Here is a 14,721-nt window from a genome sequence, read left to right as displayed (position 1 = left end):
GCCCAGGTTGTTTAAGACCCCCTCCTATGGATGGGGGCCTTTTGCATCTGGGCCAATCAGTCTTAGGCTCCTCCCCAGTGCAGCCTCGTCGTAAACTAGCGGCGATTGTCCATGGCACAGCCTCGCTACAAGTGAGCATCCTCAATACGCATTCACCAATACTCACAAACAGTGAACGATCGTCCTTCCTTCGCCACTCTCCTCCTGCCACTTTTGCACTTGTGCCAGCAGATGAAGGAACGATTTCTTGGAGTCCGGTGTGTCCCTGTACGCTGACCACCTCAGGTACTGGAAATGGCGGACCATCAGATGTCCTTCCTGCAACTACAAGACAGCTTGGTTTTAGACTCTTGGCCCTGTGGTCGTACTTTGTTGGTTTGAGTGGGCTGGGCATTATAAGCGCGAGGTCCGGGGATCTCATAGGGGACTGAGTTTTAAATAAAACCCTTTTATCTCTACATCTGTTCAAAGGAACATCACTAGGAAATGCTGGACATCTATAGTAAATAAAAAAAATAAGCTGGCATTTATCAGAAAATAATTGTTAGGAGAGTTTCTAACTGGTTAGCCCCCATTTACCCAATAATCATAAGAACATAAGCATTGCCATCCATCAAGCCCAGCATCCCAATTCGAACAGGGGCCAAGCCAAATCATAAGTAACCGGCAAGATTCCAAAGAGTAAAACAGATTTTTATGCTGCTTATGCTAGAAATATTTCCCTAAGTCATCTTAATGGCTCATGGACTTTTAGTTTAGGAAATTAGTTAAACCTTTTTATAAACCCTGCTAAGCTAACTGCTTTCACCCCATTCCCTAGCAACGAATTCCAGTATAATTACACGTTGAGTGAAGAAATATTTTCTCTGGTTTGTTTTAAATCTACTATTTATTTAAAAAATTGCTACACTTCCTAAACCTAGACAGTTTCCAAAAAAAAAAAAAACCGTACACAATACAAATATAATACACTTCTTCCCTCCGAATCCGTGGTTTCAGCATCCACGAATTCGGTTATTCGAGATTTTAAAATTTTTTAAATTAAAGCAGTATTCCAGACCTTCCCTGCCGGCCGGCCTCCATCTGAAATCACTTCCAGGTCGCGGGGCCAGGAAGTAACATCAGAGGGAAAGCCAACGCCAGCACTGGAGAAGCTGCTCGCACTGGCGAAGATTTAAAGAGGTACGGGGTTGGGAAGGGGTAAGTGTGGTATGGGGGTGCGGAAGGAGCGAGGGAGAGTGGGTGCTTCCTACCCACTGTTAGAACAAAATCAGCCAGTCAGGTTTCCACAATGAATATGTATGAGGTAAATATGCATGCCCCACCTCCACTGCTGCAAATCTCTCTCATGCATAGTCATTGAGGATATTCTGAAAACCTGACTGACTGGGTTGAGAACTCCTGCTCTTTAGGCAGAGATGCTGATTAAAAATACTGGTCGATGATTGTGCCAAAACAGTTTAGCAGTTGAATATTACTGCCGGATGCAAATGTTTTGGGCCCACCTTTATATGGATAGTACAAGGGTTGTTTCATGGCATAAAACTACTTCTTCAGGGCAATGGGGCGCCGGTGTGCTGCGCTGGTAGTCGAAGGAGGGAGAATCAAGACAGCCCCATTGTCCTAAAGAAGTGGTTTTATGCCATGAAACGCATAGGAAAGGGTTTGCTAGTGTGCTCACCTGGTTGCATTACCCTCATTTTCCCGGAACGTTCCGGAAGTTTTATAAGCCGGTGATGTTCTAGAACAGACATGGGCACCTACGGTCCTCGAGGGCCGGAATCCAGTTGGGTTTTCAGGATTTCCCCAATGACTATGCATGAGATCTATTTGCATGCACTGCTTAGTCATTGGGGAAATCCTGAAAACCCGACTGGATTCCGCCCTCGAGGACCGGAGTTTCCCATGTCTGTTCTAGAAGTTGAGCCGTAGGTTCTGCTCTTTTCCTGCCTGAGGCTTTTTCCTCCATTGAAGTTCAACTGTTTGCTGCTGTCACTAAGCGGTGGAATTGTGGAGTAGCTAGAATTTTTGTTCCTCCGTTCCTTTTGGGGTTTTTTTTAGTTACTTGTCCTAGGTTGTACCCGCAACATATATAGAAGCAAGCGACCGTTGCTTTTCTATTTGCTCCTGAAGCAGATATCGATGCATAAACATGTTGGGCTTCTATTGAAATGTGAAGGTATCACTGTAGTTTTGTGTAATCCAGGCTGCCTGTGGCTTGTTTTTATATTGTTTTATAAGTTTGTGAATAAAAGTTCCTTTGATGCTCTATCTTTGTTGGTAGCTGATAGTTAGAATTGTGTTCCTTTGTGCATTCTTTCTTACCCTTGTAATATTTTGGACCTGGAAAAGGCGGGTAATCAAGTCTTCGTCTGCCGATCGTGAGACAAACTCCACCTCCATGGGGCCGTATTGCTGGAGCCCTGGCTCAGGCCAGTACTGTACACAGGGCTAAGACAAAAAAAAAGAGAGACAGGTTTCACTCGCTGAACTCTATTTATAGAGATGACATGACCTACTTCTACCAAAGATAATCTCATGCAACATCTTGTCATCTCCTATAATCTTTCTCTGGGTGAAATGGAAGATCCAGGAAGTTTAGTCAGCTATTCTGAGACCTCTTTTCTGGTTTAGGGCCTATTTCGGCAAGGTCTTTTTCTCACAGATACAGAATGGGAGAAAACCACAGTGAATCAAGCTGTTAATAAGAATTACAAAGTCCATTGTAAATTTCCAAATGTAAAACAAGAAATTTAAAATCTATTTTAGAAAATATTGTAGATAAATAAAGGAAGATGACATTACAATATAGAAATATCAGGCTTCTAAGAAGGCTACGATATACTACACGGATCAGCCGTCGCTACAACCCTAACGTCAATGGGCTAGAACAGTGACCCCCACAGGTCAGTCGGGTTTTCAGGATAATCCTAATGAATATGCATGAAGCAGATTTGTATGCCTGGCACCTCCATTATATGCAGATCTCTCTCATGCATAATCATTAGGGCTATCCTGAAAACCCAACTGGCCTGGGGGATCCTCCAGGACTGGGTTGGGGAACCACTGGACTAGAAGATCAGATGATTAAATAGCAGCCTCATTAATCTGGGTAGATGTTTGGTTTATTACAAAGTTATTGGCAAGGCATGAAAAGAAATGGAGGAGGCCTGGATGCTGGAAGATGTTTGTGACTCATGGGAATCAGATTAAAAGATCCCTGAGCCTAACATGGTCTGCCAGACGAGCTGGGAGAAGGTAAAGAAAGCAGCAGGAGGAAGACAGTTGAGAACCCAGGTGGTCGTATACAATATAGAGGAGAAATAGTCTAGCTCAGACATGGCCGGCTGCCGGAAGTTATCCGACGTCAGAGGGAAGGCTTCCGGCTCAGCCCTGGGACATGCGCAGGAGCTGCCGCCCGCAGTTTTATGCAGAGTAACGACTTCGGCAGGAAGGAGGAGGGCGCTAGCCAGAAGGTAAACACCTGCCAGAGGAAGGCGCATACTTGAGGCACAGAATAGAGGGAGGGAGAGAGAGGGGTGCGTTGGGACTTGGGAGGGAGAGTCTGACATAAGCAGGATGTTTGTAAAACAGGGACTGTCTGTACTGAGAACATAAGGGTTGCCCTACTGAGACAGACAGACAGAAGGTCCATCAAACCCAGTATCCTGCTTCCAGCAGTGGCCAACCCAGGTAAAAGTACCTGGCAAGATCCCAAAGAGTAAAACAGATTTTATGCTGCTTATCCTGGGAATAAGCAGTGGATTTCCCCAAGCCCATCTTAATAAAGGCTTATGGACTTTTCTTTCAGAAAATGATCCAAACCTTTTTTTAAACCCTGCTAAGTTATCTGCTTTCTCCACATTCTCTGATAACACATTCCAGAATTTAATTTACATGAGACAGTGAACATCTAGCAGTACTATAGAAATGAAAATAGTAGTGTGGTGATGCTTCCTCCATCCGGCCCCACATACACTGGCAACATCAGCCCACCCCTCTCAAAAACAGGCAATTGGAGAGAGTCAATGATGGTCCATCATGTTGTAATGAGACCAATAGCTGCATGATTAAAAGTAGACTCTGGCCTAAAATTCCCACAGGAAGGGTGGGGGGAAGTCTAGTTATTCAGCAATCCCCACCCCCTTTGAGCCGTTTGGTTTTTACACCTCCCACCCCCTCCCGGAATACTGTTATCTGCCGGAAACTTCTCTTAATCTCAGAGCTGGAGAAACTGAGCCCTGTGAGAGGACGAGGAAAAGCAGAGAAAGAAAACAGAAGGACAGAGGAGGGAAAAGGCTCAAAGAGAATAAAAGGGACGAAGAAGGAGGAACGAGAGGGAGCTTAGACTGCACGAGAGAGAATCACAGCGCTGTGTTTTCATAGAAGACGACAACAGCTGATCTATGGGAGTAATTTAAGGGATCACATGCTTTATTTGCTTTCATACGACGTCAGGCTTGGACGCCGCAGCCAGACTAAATAGATGGCGTTTGTCATTGCCCTTTTAACAGAACATTTAACATATCTGGTCACCCAGAGGTCTTAACAGAAGTGGATGATAAATGTATTTGAGAAATAATTGCTTATTAATAGGGGCTATAAATCTTGGCCCGCTACACAGAGCCAAGCCACTTGATACCGTAATCTGAAGATAAAAATTTTCTTCCACCGGGCAAGGGTCAAGTGGTGAGCGCCCTTCAATTCCCCTCCACAGCTGCAAGGAGGAGGGGGTGGGAAGGAGGGAACGGCGCATGATTGATGAACCCTTTGGATGAAACTGCAAAAAAATATTACACCAAGTTCAATCAGAACGACTTGGCTGCACATACTCTAGCAGGGCATGTTTATCCATTCCTACCTGACATTTTCAAGCGCCAGTCTGACCTCATGTGCGACTTTTTCCAAACTGATCCCTTATTTTCTAACCTCTGTTACTCTGTCTCAGTGTATCGCAAACGGTGTGCCTATGGACGCGTTAGCGTTTAGCGCCCGCTACATCGATTAGCATGCGCTAAAACGCTTAGCGTGCCTTTGTAAAAGAGGGGGTATGTAATTTAAAACATTTTATTGAAGGAATCAAATAAATATACAATAATACAATATAATAAAATATGCATTACAATTAAATTAAAAAGTCTAATATTCCATACATATTTCTATCATTCCTCCAAAATATATTTCCATATTACCTATTCACACTCCCCCTGTACTTACCCCCTTCCCTTCCTCCCACAGTTTTTATTTCCAATTATAACATTATAATAAATGAATTAAACAAATATACAATTCAAAAATTTCCAAACAAATTACTAACAACCACCATATTCCCTCCCCTCCCCCAGAATGGAAGATGACACAAATTACAACGTGTTGAAATGCAATGAATGTTTCTAAAGCTTCAATATAAAACATTAAGAATCATACGTCGTGCTTTAGAGGAAAGATTTTGAATATATGGAAACCAAATTTTTAAAAGAGACAAGTTCGTCTAGGAAATGTACGAACCTCCCAAACCTCAAATAAAATTAAATGATGGAATTGGTTCCTCCAATGCCAATAACTAGGAGGATCTTTCTTAACCAATATTGCAAAATGCATTTATGACCAATCATGCATGCCTTTTGAAATAAAATGCTTCTTCCTTGTCCAAAAACCCCACAAGCAGCAGCTTTACCAAATAACACCCCCCCTTGGGGATTCCACCAATTGACTATTCCATAATGAACCTAAAAATAATAGGATGGCAGACCAGAATGATTTAATAAGAGGACTTTGCCACAATGCATGAGATACAGTATTCGGATCTTTCTCACATTTGATACAAACAGGAGAATTAACTAATCCTGCATGAAATGCTTGTACCTGTGAGAAATACGCCCTATGCAAAAATCTATACGTACATTCCCTCAAGAGGCACACGATGAATAGCTTGACTAAAATCTTGAAGAGAAATCTGGTATGTAAATTAGCTAGTTGGTTTTTAGACTGTAAGCTGCCCAGAAGGCTACGGCCCTTGGCGCGGGATAGAACATTTTAATAAACTTGGAAACTTGCAGTGATACTACAGTACTTTGTCAATGGGGAGTTCTGTACATTTGAAATATGAACATGTGAAAAACATGACTTAATTAGTGAAAAAAAAAAGAAGTCAGCAGAGCAGCTGGAAGCGCAGTCAAAGTTAGGAATGGCTCAAACCTTGTCCCTGATTACCAAAATGTGCTAATTTCTCATAAAGATTACACCATCGTTTACATATAAAATGTCTGATTTCAATTCATAAAAAAAAAATCATAAAAGATGTTCTCTTCCTCAAATACCCACCAGGAGCCTGTTAATGCTAATTCTATGTAAAAAAAAAAAATCCAACAATGCTTTCCTTGTCGAGTTCAAATTACAGATTCCTAATGGATTCTTAATTACATTCCAGAATCACATAGCTGTTGTCATACGCACCACATCAGGGTGGTGTGCTGACTTCTGCATAAACTCTTTCTCGTTTTGCATCTTACTTATCTACTAGAGGCCTGAGAGGCGGTGGGTCATGCTCGCAGATGTAAAGCTTTTCTGATTGTTTGGGGAGCTTATTTGGCTTCCTTACTGCCCCGAAGTCGTAGCCTTCTTGTAAATATTTTACATTAAGGAGTCTTGTGGACAATACGCTTTTGCTTGGAATCGGACACTGCATATTATTTAGCATCTATCTATACTTGTATCTGTCTCTGTATTTTTTTGTTGTTGTTGTTGCTCTCTTTTTTCTTCCATTTGGGGGGGGGGGGGAATTTTGAGTTCTCAGGGGCCACAAGAGTAAGGGTCTTGGAGTATTTGCGACCTGTGGGTTGCCTGGGGGAAGTTCTGGTGGGTTGGATATGGGTTGGGAAGGGATGTCTTGTTGGATACTGATCTTGTTAGCTTCGTTTCTTTGTATTTTGTCTTTGATACACAATAAAAACAGATTTGAACATACGAATCTTACTTATCTACTGAAAGTTACCTGGGTGCACTGGAACCACAGCACAGAAAGATCAAGTAACTTCCTGTAATGGGTTTCTCCATGGAGAGCAGAAAATATAAGACAAACTGACATGTAATGTCATTTATTTATTTATTTCGATTTCTATCCTGTTCTCCCAGAAGCTCAGAACGGGTTACAAGTAGACATTCACAATCGTTTGAAGACAGACCAGTCGTGACAACACATAGGCTACAGTAAACAATAACGGAGCTTATTCTAGAGACCAGACTGGTCATAGCGAAGAGTACTAGGAGAAGTATATTGAGGAGGCAGTTTTTAATGGCCCGATTGGCGGAAGAGGAAGGTCTTTACTGCTCTTCGGAAGGTCATTAGTGAGTCTAGCGACCTGGTCTGTGTGGGTAGTCGGTTTCATAGCCGAGGTAGGAAATGGCTGTAGGATCTTTTGTACGCCGTACTCATTCGGAGGAATCTCCCTGCGGGAACGCTGAGTCTTTGTTCTGCTTTGGAGCGGAGGGGGCAGTTAGGGGTGTATAGGCATAGCTTGGATTCTATATAGACTGGGGTTTTTTGGTAGAATCTCTTGTGTGTCATGACCAGGGCTTTGAAGATGCATTGCTTTTTGACTGGTAACCAGTGAGCTGCATAGAGCATGTCATCTGATGATGTGTTGACCTCCCCCCCCCCACACACACACACACATACTCTCTCAGAAGGTCTTTCTAAGCATGTATGTCAGGTCCAATATGGCAGCTGCCTTCCCACTTCTCTAATCTGATACAAGAGCTTGGAAATCAAATTAAAGAATGACCCGGGGACAAAGTTTTCTCCGTTAGGAACTCAATTTCCCCTCAATTTCCCGCGAGTTTTGACGCTGTCCCTGCCCCATCACGTTTCAAGTTTATTAGGTTTTTATATGCCGCCCATCAAGGCTATCGAAGCGGTTTTTACAATAAGGTACTCAAGCATTTTTCCTGTCTGTCCCATTCCTGTAAGCTCTGCCTTAACCGCACAAGCCTCAGACACTTATGATTTTGAAGTGCTCGTACAGATGAGGACAGAGCCTGCAGGAATAGGGGAGCGAAAGGGAGAGAACTCTCCGGGACGGGAAAATGAGTTCCCGCGGGAAGGGGGAAAAATTTGTCCCTCAGGATGATGGAAAGGTTTGTGTCTGATTTTGTCTCGCTGTCTATGGAGAAACTCCGCTACAGGTAAGCAACTTTTCTTCCTTTATAGACAAGGAGGATGACGTTATAGGGAAATACTTTTAAAGCCAATAGGAGGAAATATTTTGGCCAGCTATACCGAGATGGAAAATGAAGACGTGGTCCCATTAAGACTCTTTTTGCAGCTGTTTGAATTGATTCCGGAAGGAGAATGGTACTTTTTATTAAAAATATTGTGAGCCCTCTTCTTTTTTTTTTTTTTTTTATTATTTATAATTTTTCACGTTTGACAATCTTATCAGTCAAAGTAAAGAAAAATTACACAGATATAAAGAAAAAGAAAATATATTCACCACCAGTGCAATAATATCTTGCACTATTTAACAAGGCAATAAAATAATTCTATGTAATGTTAGTCCACAATAATTGAGGGTGGAGCTGATGTTAGACTGATGTTATAACAAGAAACTTATTAAAAGGAAAAAAAAATATTACATTTATTATTAATTTGTTACATTGTTATATATTTTTTTTAAAAATTTGGGGGGATATGAAGGGGAGGAAAGGGGGGGTGGGAAAGATATGGGGGGTATATATGGTATTATGAATAGGTAATATGGAAAATATATTTTGGAGAAATGATAAAATTATTTATGTAACATTTAAGCTTTGAATTTAATTGTAATGAGCATTTATTGTATTATTGTATATTGTATTTATTGTATTATTGTATATTGATTTCTTCAATAAAATGTTTCAAGTTTTGTCTGAAATAAAAAAAAAAAAAAAGGAAAGGGCTAAACCAGACATGGGCAACTCCGGTCCCCGAGGGCCGGAATCCAATTGGGTTTTCAGGATTTCCCCTCGATTCCGGCCCTCGAGGACCGGAGTTGCCCACCCCTGGGCTAGACGGTCCCTGAACTTATCCTTACTGAGCACATTTTTGGAAGTGGCAGAAACACATACGGCCTCTTACAAAGCCGCGCTAGCGGCCCCGAAGCCCATAGAGATTTAAAGGGCTTTGGGGCTCTTGCCACGCGGCAGCCGCTAGTGTGGCTTTGTAAAAGAGGTCGATAGTGACATAAATGACGGCAGATAAAGACCCGAGTGGTCCATTCAGTCTGCCCAACCATACGTGCTCCATAAATCAATTATTTAGTTTAAATGGTCCTTTTACTTACGTTGATATTACACTTGCCCTTTGGCTGAAATAAATTTTGATAACTGCTGGGGCGCCAACAAAACATAACAGTTCTCTTTGTCTACCAAAATGCACTTACAGGGGTATCTCAAAATGAATGTTGCCCCTAACTGCACTGCCAGGGGTCTCAAAATTAAAACTTGTTTTCTTCTCCTCTGGGTAGAACGAGATACATCCTTACAATATTTGTCATAAAGGGAACATCTTTATACTTTTTTTAAAAAAAGCTTAAGTATCCAGTCTCTATCTGAATCTAGGGCAAATTGTACCAACAAAGTAGATGTAATCTGGGCCTCAGTATCAGACCTCTCTAGGAAATTTGTTAAATCCAAACTATCAGCAGATAAATTCTGATGGTTGGGATTTTGAGATTTAATTCTCCTCGGTGGGTAATACATTTTTGAGAGAGGTGGTGGATATGATGTCTCAGGTATTTTCATGAGCCCTCTTTTCTAAAAAGGTTCTCTTTCTCCCTACTTTTCTTGAGAACTCTGGGGAAGAAGCGTGGTGCCAAAGTTGGAGACCTCAGGATCTGTGTCGTGAAGGTTCTAAACTTTTCGGCCCATGGGTCTATCCAACCACAGTGGACGCAGTTGGAAATATTGTGATGGGAGCCAGAGACAGAGAGGATTAGAACAAAAATGAACCGAGTGAAAAACACCATCTGCAAACCACAGACAAAATCTAGACTCAGTTGAGTGGTAAGGCAGCTGCTACGCTGGAACTGATACACATGCTTGGAAAGCCCATTTGCTCTTTCTGAGCTAAGACAGCAGGGTTCATATCAGTGCCATCAGTGAAACCATACCATACAATCTGTTGCAAGATTGGTGGAGAGGGGAGGTGCAGTTTGCATAGAAGCCTCAGCCAACTATGGATTTCTACGCTGACTAAATGGGTTTTGGCAGAGCTACCGGCAGGCCACTATGGCTGGTTACAGATTTCCACCATCTTATAGCAGCTGACATTGTCACAAAAGACCGTGTGTCAATTACAGTAAAGGAAGCTTTAGGTATTTTTCAAATGACAGCTTTTATTTCAAAGCTCCTGATGTCCGTTGGCTTCAACCAATGGGATGCTGTTGGCCTCAACTGACTGAATACATACCCAGGCTGAGTTGGACTGGTTGAGTTGATTTAACATGACGATAGAGGTGCAACCATAGTCATAGACGAGTCTCCAGAAATCTATGGTAGTGCTCTGCAAGGGATGGAGGGTGACGACAAAAGCAGAACTCCTTGTGTAGCTCTAGGGGAGAGGAGAGAGAGACAACAAATAGAATATAGAGTTCATTACAGTTGACACAATGATCATCCAAAGACTCTACTCAAAGAATTACAAAGATAAATAGGTTTAGATATATTACAGAACAGAATGTGCCCAAGTGTTTCACAGGAGCTGCTCTTTCATGTCTATAACTTGGCCATTTGTGTTTAAAAAAACGAATGATTCCTTGACGAAAATAATAGGAGTGTCAAACGTCTGTCTCTAGCCTGGAGTGTAGATATTGCACAAGTCTTCAAACTAATAAGACATTCTGAGAGGCCATCTGTACATGTATGGGAACATCCTTAAAAGCACTAATATGGCTGACAGCATTACCAGCTGCAAAACTGTATTACTTTCATGTTAAATCCAAGACACATGCATGGGTAAGCATGGCTGTTTAAAAAGGCAACAGGCTTAGGGATGTCCTACGGTTGGCCAACAAGTTATCTGCTAAAGTACTACCACCTTCAGTGTATGCAATGGTGGTTCCCCCTCCACAGCCTCCCCGCTATCAATCGGTGTACCTCAAGGCTCCTTTTCTCAATCTACACTTGCTCACTTGGAGCGCTGATCTCCTCACCCGGCTTCCAGTATCACCTCTATGTTGACGACTCCCAGATCTACCTCCCTGCGCCAAATATCTCTTCTGAAACCCAGACCAGAGTCTCAGCCTGCCTGTCTGACATTGCCGCCTGGATGTCTCGCCGCCATCTAAAATTGAACATGGCTAAAACAGAGCTGCTCATCTTCCCGCCTAAACCCACCTCTCCGCTTCCCTCATTCTCCATCTCTGTGGACAACAATCTCATCCTTCCTGTTTTGTCTGCTCGTAATCTTGGGGTCATCTTTGACTCCTCACTCACCTTCACCTATCAGATACATAATATTGCTAAAACCTGCTGTTTCTTTCTCTATAATATTACCAAATGGATAACAGCTCCATGCTCAAGTCCCCTGGAGCTTCTTCCAACCTAAAGAGAGAGCAGATCCAATGCCAGAGTCCTCCAGAGCCTCTCCAGACCCAAAAAGAGAGCAGATCTACTGCCTGAATCGCTGAAATCCTCTCCAGCCCCAAAAAGAAAGAGAGAGAGAGAAGCTCCTCTGCTTGAATCCCTCAGAGCCTCTCCCGACCCAAAGAAAACTCTCCTGTCTGAGGCCCCCCTCCGAGCTTCTCTTGATCCAAAGAGAGAGCAGCTCCACTGCTAGAGCCTTAAGGGTCTCTCCTGGCCTAAAACAAAGAGTAGCTCTACTGCCCAAGTCCTCCAGAATATCTCCTGAGCCAAAGAGAGAACAGCTCCACTGCCCATCTCCCAGAGCCTCTCCAGACCCAAAGAGAGAGCAGCAACCCTCCCCGAGTTCCCCATCACGTCTCTTGACGAGCAGCTTCACTCTCAACTTCTGTCCAGCTGAACGCACAGTCCCCCCATAGCTTCCATTTCCAACCTAATTTCATATTTAATATACTGTATGTGCAACGGTCACAGGCAGTCCTGGGCAGCAGATATCGCCGGTCTTCTGCACGGGATATTTGGCTTCGATAATGCAGGGCCTATTTGGATCCCTCTCTACAATGCCGGTAAACTGAAGACTCCTGGCAGTCCTCCAACTTTAATATTCTCATCATTTTTTTTTTTTTTTTCGCATTCTCTTTTAATTGAAATGTGCCGCTGGCGTGTGGCTTGTATCACTTTAAAGTTCTCCACTGCACATTAAGCAGCAGTCCCAGGAATTAAATTTTAGATAATTCAATTGGCAGTTCAGCTAAACCATTAAGTTCCCTCTTTTTTTTTTTTTTTTTGCTCTGAGTTTTATTTCATTCTTAGAGTGATGGTTTTGCTTCAGGTTACTAAGAGCTCTGCTTATTTAGCTGTTCGGTTATGAATGTAAATAAATGCGGGCAGAGCTGAGCCTTAGCCGAGGTTCACGCATGTAAAGCCATGGATGCAACCTCAATGGCTGAAACAGCATTCTGGGAAGAAAGTGTTTTAAAAACACAGGGCATGGCGAGGAAAACAAAAATGTTCAGATGATTTATTTCCAGTTAAATTTTAAAAAAATAAAAAAAAGGTCAAACTAAAATATAAGGCGATCGGTTTTTGAAAGTAATATGGAGGATCATTTTCAAAGCACGTAGGGCTCCTTTTACTAAGCTGCGCGCTAACCCCCGCGCAACGCGGAAAAACGAACGACAGCTCAATGGAGGCGTTAGCGTCTTGCGCGTGCTAAGCGAGCACTAAAACCACTAGCGTAGCTTAGTAAAAGGAGCCACGGCACATGGATTCCAGGTGTGCCACGAGACGCTGGCAAGGAGGAGAGGTTCCGGCACTGGCTGACCGCCTACAGGATGTGCCTCTCGCGGCAAGGGGCATGTTTTATAGGCAGTCAGCTGCCACCGGCACCTCACCTCCTCGCCAGCGCCCATCTCTTCTCTACACGCCTCTCTTTTTGGAGTACCCTACACTGGCGGCTCAGGGACCCGTCTGGAGGGCATTCGCGCACGCGCTGGCACCAATGTGACATCATCGCTTCGACGCCCATGCATTTCTGGATGCCCTCCAGCCGCGGCACGGGATTTAGTGCGCTGCGCCTTCTGGAAGTTTGCGAGACACTGACTTAGACACACGGGGGGGGGGGGGAATTCTATAAATGGCGCCTTTATCGAGGACGCCTAGCTAAACTCCGCATGCAACTTAATTGTATATTGACTGTTTCTAACGCTTTGTATCTGCATTAAGATCTCTCACTTTTGTACTGTTGGTTGATTGTACACTCTACGTTGCAATTGCTAATAAACATATTTTTTTTTAAAAACCCCACAAAATTTTAAATTGCTAGTTTAGGTTGCGCGCATATATCAGCGCGGTACATAGTGAAGCCTAGGTCGAGACCCCCTCCGACGCCTAATGACACCAGCCTGAAAAGTGGGTCTTAGGGGTGGAGAATAGGTGTGGTTGACTTAGACATGGCCTAATATACTGGCGCCTACCTCTAGGATGCCTAGTGATGCCTAAGTACACCTAAACGCTACTAAGTCTAATCTTAAAACTTTTTTATTCAGCGATGTCTATGATAAGGCATATTAAGGAATATTATATTTAAACCAAGACATAGTTACAAAATAAATCAAGGAGGTATTTGCAAAATTCCTTTAACTTTTTTTTCCCCTCTTGTAATTTTCCCTTAATATCAAAATCTTAATAGTTTATAGTTTATTTATTTATATCCCGCCTTTCCCAAAGCGGGTCACAATAAGACTTTTTGTCGAAACGCGGACCGTGTTGGGTCCTGTATCCCTAGCGGACGAGGTCCTTTAAGGCTCTTATGTGGATGGAATTATTTTATGTGGATGATTTCAGTGGACCTTTGGAACTTTGACACTTTCAAATAAAGTCCATTTAGGAACATCGTCACTCCACAGAGGTTTTTTTTGGTTTTCTCTGGATTTTCTTCTTTGTGGATATTTTGGGGTCAATTCCTTTTGTTTTTTGCTACTTAGGATTTTAAAGTGTTTGAGGCTTGGGCAGATGAGGATGGAGCTTAGGCATTGGTGGAATGAGGCATTATGACATCACAGTCTGAGCTCTAGAATGTTGCAAACACAAGCAGTGTCTCACTACCGGCTCACCACACAATTGTTTCCCACGTACTCACCTTTATAGGACCCCCAGGGACCCCTGAAGAAGACTTTTTGTCGAAACGCGGACTGTGTTGGGTCCTGTATCCCTAGCGGACTAGGTCCTTTAAGGCTCTTATGTGGATGATTTACTTTTATGTGGATGGAATTATTTTATGTGGATGATTTCAGTGGACCTTTGGAACTTTGACACTTTCAAATAAAGTCCATTTAGGAACATCGTCACTCCACAGAGGTTTTTTGGTTTTCTCTAGATTTTCTTCTCTGTGGGTATTTTGGGGTCAATTCCTTTTGTTTTTCACAATAAGATACAAACACAATCAAAATCACATACATTTCGACAATATCAAACATCGTAACACATACAAATAAAATAAACCCCCGTGAAAATCGCAAAGAGGCTACCGGCGCCTCCCCTAGACCAGTTTAGGTCCCATATTCCATCCTACAGAAAAGACGTTTTTTTTCCAGCGTTTTC

At 42.8% G+C, this 14,721-nt stretch overlaps 1 protein-coding gene and 1 long non-coding RNA gene across 2 annotated transcripts in view; one reads left to right on the top strand and one right to left on the bottom strand.

The window, feature by feature from the left end:
* The window catches only part of PTPRU (protein tyrosine phosphatase receptor type U), a 489,953-nt gene that overhangs the window by 6,157 nt on the left and 469,075 nt on the right, over positions 1-14,721 (bottom strand). Inside the window, exons 26-28 of the mRNA XM_033956533.1 lie at positions 10,448-10,588; positions 2,326-2,451; positions 167-324 (exon numbers count right to left, since the gene is read on the bottom strand). Coding sequence (XP_033812424.1) covers positions 167-324; positions 2,326-2,451; positions 10,448-10,588 — 425 coding nt within the window. The remainder of the gene's footprint in view (positions 1-166; positions 325-2,325; positions 2,452-10,447; positions 10,589-14,721) is intronic.
* Positions 1-14,721, top strand: part of LOC117365755 — a 223,209-nt gene that overhangs the window by 96,461 nt on the left and 112,027 nt on the right. The gene's annotated exons all lie outside the window — the stretch shown is intronic.

This window comes from Geotrypetes seraphini, chromosome 8, assembly GCF_902459505.1.
Source record: "Geotrypetes seraphini chromosome 8, aGeoSer1.1, whole genome shotgun sequence".
Taxonomy (NCBI): domain Eukaryota; kingdom Metazoa; phylum Chordata; class Amphibia; order Gymnophiona; family Dermophiidae; genus Geotrypetes; species Geotrypetes seraphini.
The sequence above is the reverse complement of the archived record's forward strand: the minus strand, read 5'-3'. Positions and strand labels throughout refer to the sequence as shown.